Source organism: Myotis lucifugus, unplaced genomic scaffold, assembly GCF_000147115.1.
Source record: "Myotis lucifugus unplaced genomic scaffold, Myoluc2.0 scaffold_2, whole genome shotgun sequence".
NCBI classification, from domain to species: Eukaryota; Metazoa; Chordata; class Mammalia; order Chiroptera; family Vespertilionidae; genus Myotis; species Myotis lucifugus.
The window spans coordinates 16,469,533-16,475,863 of NW_005871050.1; the positions used below are offsets into that span (position 1 = coordinate 16,469,533).

Genomic DNA, 6,331 nt, shown 5'->3' on the forward strand with positions numbered 1-6,331 from the left:
CCCCTGGTTCTTAATGCAGTGGGGATATTTCTTTCATTTTAAACGCTTCCTTGCCCGTAAGCTCGCTAGTTTTTTTTCTGGCATTCCCATAAAAGCAACGGGTTTGAGGGGCCCATTTGTAACTGGTAGGGTGCCAAGAGGAGGGGGCCATATTAGTGGAAACGCCCCGCAATGGATGGCTATTAAGGGGGAACAGGCGGTGGGGGGGGGGACTTGGGGGGTAACAACCCCACGGGGGGGGGGGGGGTGTGGGGGTGGCAGTTGGAGATTAGCAGGCCAGTGGGGGGGGGCAGTTGGGGGTGAGCAGGCCAGCAGGCAGAGTGGTTAGGGGCAATCAGGCAGGCAGGTGAGCGGTTAGGAGCCAGCAGTCCCAGATTGCGAGAGGGATGTCCGACTGGGATCAGGCCTAAACCGGCAGTTGGACATCCTTCCAGGGGTTCCAGATTGGAGAGGGTGCAGGCCTGGCTGAGGGCCCACCACCACCACCCCCCCCCCATGCACAAGTTTCGTGCACCGGGCCACTTGTTAAAAAATAAAGAAACAAGATTTAGATAGGTTGAGTGACCTGACAAAAGAAATGCACTGGAAATTGAACCCAGGTCTGCCTAACTCCAAGTTCATGCTTTTAACCACCATAGTATCCTGCTTCTTGCACAAAAATAACTTTAAGATGCTCTAAAAGGTTGGCTCCCAGAAAAATACTACTAAATAGGAACATCTTTTTCTCTAGCTTATTAGGACTTTTCCTCAACATATGGAAAAACTGGAAGAATAGTTCAATGAACACCTGGACACTATCCACTTAGATTGAACAATTGGGTGCTCTCCCTCCAGGAAGCATGCCCATGCCATTCCCTTCCCCCTCTACTAGCCTCACAGGCACATATCTCCTAGCCCAGGGGTGGGCAAACTTTTTGACTCGAGGGCCACAATGGGTTCTTAAACTGGACCAGAGGGCCGGAACAAAAGCATGGATGGAGTGTTTGTGTGAACTAATATAAATTCAAAGTAAACATCATTACATAAAAGGGTATGGTCTTTTTTTTTTTTAGTTTTATTCATTTCAAACAGGCCGGATCCGGCCCGCGGGCCGTAGTTTGCCCTAGCCTCTACGGGACCCCATAAGACCTGCAACCAGAGGAGCAATGGGCAGCGGCAGCTCATCCCAGACTAACCCCCTGAACCTGTCTCCAAGGACCTCTTTTCTCTGACTTCCCAGTGAGCCAAAGCAGCCAGCCTCGGCTCTCCTGTTGCTTCTTCCATGCCAGTGGTTCTCAACCTTCCTAATGCCGCGACCCTTTAATACAGTTCCTCATGTTGTGGTGACCCCCAATTTCATTGTTACAAATTGAACATAATTAAAGCATAGTGATTAATCACAAAAACAATATGTAATTATATACGTGTTTTCCGATGGTCTTAGGCGACCCCTGTGAAAGGGTGGTTCGACCCCCAAAGGGGTCACGACCCACAGGTTGAGAACCACTGTTCTATGCTCTTCCTTGTTTCACTGTCCTAAGTATAATTTTGCTGCTGTGGTCAATAAATTATTGTTTGCTGCCCTAACCGGTTTGGCTCAGTGGATAGAGCGTCGGCCTGTGGACTGAAAGGTCCCGGGTTCGATTCCGGTCAAGGGCATGTACCTTGGTTGCGAGCACATCCCCAGTAGGAGGTGTGCAGGAGGCAGCTGGTCGATGTTTCTCTCTCATCGATACTAACTCTCTATCCCTCTCCCTTCCTCTCTGTAAAAAATCAATGAAATATATTTTAAAAAAATTATTGTTTGCTTATCTAAAAGAAAAAAAATCAACAATTGTTCATTAACAAATGTTTGCTATATTTGCTTTATCTCTTTCTGTTTAAACAGACTTATCATATTTTTCCTCTATTTTAAACTTCAGACATAATGCTTCACCAAAATGAGCACACACTACCTAAGAATAAAGTCATTCTCCTACATAACCACAACACTATTATCACACCTGAAAATTTAACAACAGTTCTGCAATATTATCTTATAAACAAACCATATGCAAATTTCTCCCAATAGTCCCAAGAAAGTCTTTTATATCTTTTTTTGGAGGAGAAGGAGGGCTTGAATTTGGTTTGTTTTTCAAACCAATCTAGATTCATGCACTATATTTGATTATTGGGTTTCTAGTCTCTTTTAGTTGAGTAGGAATTAATATCATTAAAATGTCTTAATGTCACCAAAATATTTTTATGTTAAGCTTTTCCCCATTGCATCAGGACTCAATTTCTGTCCATTATAGTTTTTTAACTTGATGAAATCAATACTTAATCAAATAATTGTAAATATCCCTTTATAAATATTAAAATGCTTCATCTATAACCAATGAATGCATGGATGGGTGGAACAAATTGATGTTTTTCTTTCTCTCACCCTTCCTCCTTCCTCCCCACCCCCCCCATCCCTCCATCTCTCTCTCCCTCTCTTTCAAATTAATAGCCTGGCCAGTGTTGCTCAGTGGTTGAGCATGGACCCATGGACCAAGAGGTCTCAGGTTCGATTCCTAGTCAGGGCACATGCCCGGGTTGTGGGTTTGATCCCCCGCACGGGGGCATGCAGGAGGCAACTGATAGATGTTTCTTTCTCATCCATGTTTCTATCTCTCTTTCCCTCTTTCTTCCTCTCTCTCTAAAAAAATAAATAAAAACATATTTTTAAAAAAATTAAAAATAAATTTAGAAATTTTAAAAATAAATTAAATTAAATTAAATGATTCGCCTTTTTAAAAACTTGCCTAACAGCTTTACTGCTCTGGACCTCTGCTTCACTAAGTAATGAGAAATTTATCTCCTCTTACCAAAAATCAAATTCATTAATTAAGTCACAAATATCACCTACAGACCCCTCCAGTCACTCCCTTCCTTTCTGCCTCTTGGCTAGGAGGCCAGATATGCATACTGGTTTGAAGAGCAGAAGTTTTACTTCACATTTAAAACTTGTTGGGCACTGGGATTGTATCTTCCTCTGGATTTTTTTGTAATATACTCAGTCTAATATGCAAAAGTGGGTAGGTTATAAACATTATTTTGTTTAATAACACCTGAACTTGGCACTCAACTAACAAGAACTGACTCCAACAATTAGACAATGCTTTCCCTTATAGAGAATTATCTCTATGAGGCAAATTTAGGTATAAATTTAAAAGAAAATGCTCAGAGTACTTATCACAGTTTGTGAATATATACTTGTGTAATTATGTAATTGTTGTCTATTCTCCCAACTAGACTGTTAGTTTCATAGGGACAGGGACCAAGTCTGGCACACAGTAAGTTCAATAAATATTTGTTAAAAGAAAGAATGAATGAATGTTCTTTCTTGGTCTTTCTGGAATGCATAATGAGAATCTGCATTTTTCAGATTTACCACAAGATGGGAATTCATTTTACTTTTATATTCCATATGACCTAGTACTAATAAATAAGTTAACACCAGAAGTCACTTTCAGCTCCTTTTGTGTCTTTCAATATCCCCAATAAGTCTTTTCTAATAAGACTTACATTTGTGAAGTAATCTTAGGGTTGGATAAAAAGGTCCTTCTCTTTGTCTGAAAAATAGTAACTCTCCATTTACTGTAAGGATTTCTATATGTTCATGGCTGTAAGACAAATGTCACAAAGTACAAGTTAGATATTTTCTTTCTAAAATTAATATGCTAAATAGCCTTTAAATAATGTATAATATGAAACATGTATATACAGAGATACAATAAGCTTTTTAAATTTTTTTCAATAAAGACCCAGGCCAAAAAAATTGTTTATCTCTTTTACCTAGCATACCAGCCCAGTGTAGAGAAAAAAATATGAGCTTCTACACTCAATTTTATTTCACATATTATAAATTTCATTGTTAGGTAATTCAATAAAACAAATCTCTAAAGTACAAATGAAATAAATTAAATTCAACTCTAAACATTTAACTGATAAAACAATCAGTACATATTTTCATATAGAAAAACAACTGAAAATATAAATATTGCTTAGAGTTAGTCTATTTATCTACTCCCATAATCTATCAATAATTAATGTGAAAATAATTCCATTTATTATGGGTGCAATCTAATCATACAATGTTCAACTACTTAGGCCTGAGCTTTACATAGAGAAAAATAAAGACTTACCATCGCACTATTTTGACAGGATCTTTCTTAGGCATGATTTGATTAAGCCATGGTTCAATACCTGGAAATTGCTCTAGCAATTGGTTCTTAATGCCCTTTATAACTGAGGTTTTCAACTGGATGCAATTGGACACATTTTCTTTTTCATCAAATCTTCCAAATGATTTTTGAAAGAAAAAAAGAAAAAGTGAACATATCAGAACAGCTACTAGTAAATGTAGTGTTTTAATTAGTCATATATTCCCAAGCAAGTATTTAGATGCCTAAAATAATAATGAAATAAGTTGATTTTAAAAATACTATTTACCTTTTATTCTGTCCAGCACAACCAACGTCTTATTACAATATTAAAATAAGCTGTCATACATACACAATTAGCTGGGGAGGTGGGGAGGATATGAGGCATATTTCACATTATAACCTGTAATCAGCTACACAAATGCCTGTTTTAGAAAATCTTACTGGTCTCTACCCAGGAAGAAACACAGATTTCCACCTATAACAAACCTGGGGGGGGGGGGGAGCAAACCAAAACAAAAGAGCCCTCAAGCATTGAGATACAGAAGCCCAACGCAAGTATAACAGAAAATCGGTCCCTGCTAAACTATGTAATCTACTGAGATTTTTTTAAAAATTCATGATGATAATGATGATGATTTCTAAGATCCCTGTTTATTTTTGCTCAAAATGTCATGAACAAAACCCACCTTCCTTGGCCCATGTTTCCCCTTGGCTTTTTGCGTCTACCGAAAAGGTAGGTTCCCAAGGAATTGTCTTCCTTACACTGAATAGCCTATGGGGCAATCACGCTGTTTTCAAGACAAGGTTAATCTGGCAGCTAAGCAATAGGCATGACAGCCCGCTTGCTTCCTGTCACCCAGACTCCTTCACTCCCATGACCCAGGAAGTCAAGCCTTCCCTTATTCAGTTCATAACTAATAAAGAGACGGCAGTGAATGCACGGCTCTCCTCTTAGCTACAGAGGATATAGCCTTAAATCACAGTGCAAGGATGTGACTGGAAGAACCTGGAAATGGAAATAGTATTGGGAGAGGGAGCAAAAGAGAAAGAGGGGTGGTAAGGATAAAGAAAATAAAGGTGGGAGGACCGAAACCCGACTGAGGATTAGGGATGGAAAGCTTAAGGAAGTGTTGTAAGTTGCGAGTGAGAGCATAGTACTATAGAAAACCTTAGGGGGTAAGGATGGCAGGGGCGGGGGAGAGAGAAAGAGGATCTTTGCTCTCGCCCTCTTCCCCACCTCCCACCCCCACCACCTTTGTGAGCAGCGGACGGAGGCCACACCATGTCCTTACTTCTTGAACATGATCCAAGGTGAAGGGGGCGACGATGGGGAAGGGCCCGGAATGGGGGGGGAATTGAATTAGCTGGATCGGCAGATCCCTTACAGGAGGAAGGCCGGCACTGACAGGCGGAGCTGTATTCGTTCTCCGGAAAGGGAGACAGCCAGCAGCACTTTCCGGTTCTCCGCGAAATTTGACTACTTCCGCTCCTCTGAACACCTCGCCCACTTTTGCCGGCCCTTTTTGGGCAACCGATTGCTATCCAGAGCGGGTAGCTGAAAGGGCGGGACTTGAGAAGGAAGGAAAAATAGAGAAATCATTCTAGTAGGTGGAAGAGAAGAATGGAGGGGGCGGGAAGCTCAAAGCAGCACTTACAGCACTTGCGTCCTTACGGGTTCCTCAAAGGATCAAAATTCTTCCGTGTCACCCTAACCGGTTTGGCTCAGTGGATAGAGCACCAGCCTGTGGACTGAAGGGTCCCAGGTTCGAGTCTGGTCAAGGGCATGTACCTTGGTTGCGGGCACATCCCCAGTAGGGGGTGTGCAGGAGGCAGCTGATGGAGGTTTCTCTCTCATCGATGTTTCTAACTCTCTATCCCTCTCCCTTCCTCTCTGTAAAAAATCAATAAAAATATAATAATAAAAAAAAGAATCCAGGGCACAAAGTATCTCTCAATAAACTAAAAAGGCATTCTATGCATGCTTCAAGTTAAAAAAAAAAATTCTTCCGTGTCAGCGCAACCTACTGTTAACCTAAACAATTTTTTACTAGGAAGGATTTTTGTTCCCTAAGACAACTGAATGGATTGGTGCTCACCGAAGAGCATAAACTTAAGCTAGCCTTATAGTCTCCTGTAGATGCATTCGTGGGCTTGCCAAGTTT

General features: G+C 41.0%; 1 protein-coding gene across 2 annotated transcripts in view; it reads right to left on the bottom strand.

Moving 5' to 3' along the window:
* Positions 1-5,761, bottom strand: part of MCTS1 (MCTS1, re-initiation and release factor) — a 12,627-nt gene extending 6,866 nt beyond the window's left edge. Inside the window, exons 1-3 of one of the 2 annotated variants that reach the window (XM_006082147.3) lie at positions 5,462-5,761; positions 4,149-4,301; positions 3,529-3,626 (exon numbers count right to left, since the gene is read on the bottom strand). In XM_006082147.3, coding sequence (XP_006082209.1) covers positions 3,529-3,626; positions 4,149-4,301; positions 5,462-5,472 — 262 coding nt within the window. In that variant the 5' untranslated portion in view covers positions 5,473-5,761. Of the gene's footprint in view, positions 1-3,528; positions 3,627-4,148; positions 4,302-4,855; positions 4,994-5,461 lie in introns of those variants that run through there. The other variant, XM_006082146.3, reaches the window with a different exon arrangement.
* Positions 5,762-6,331: the final 570 nt, after the last annotated feature.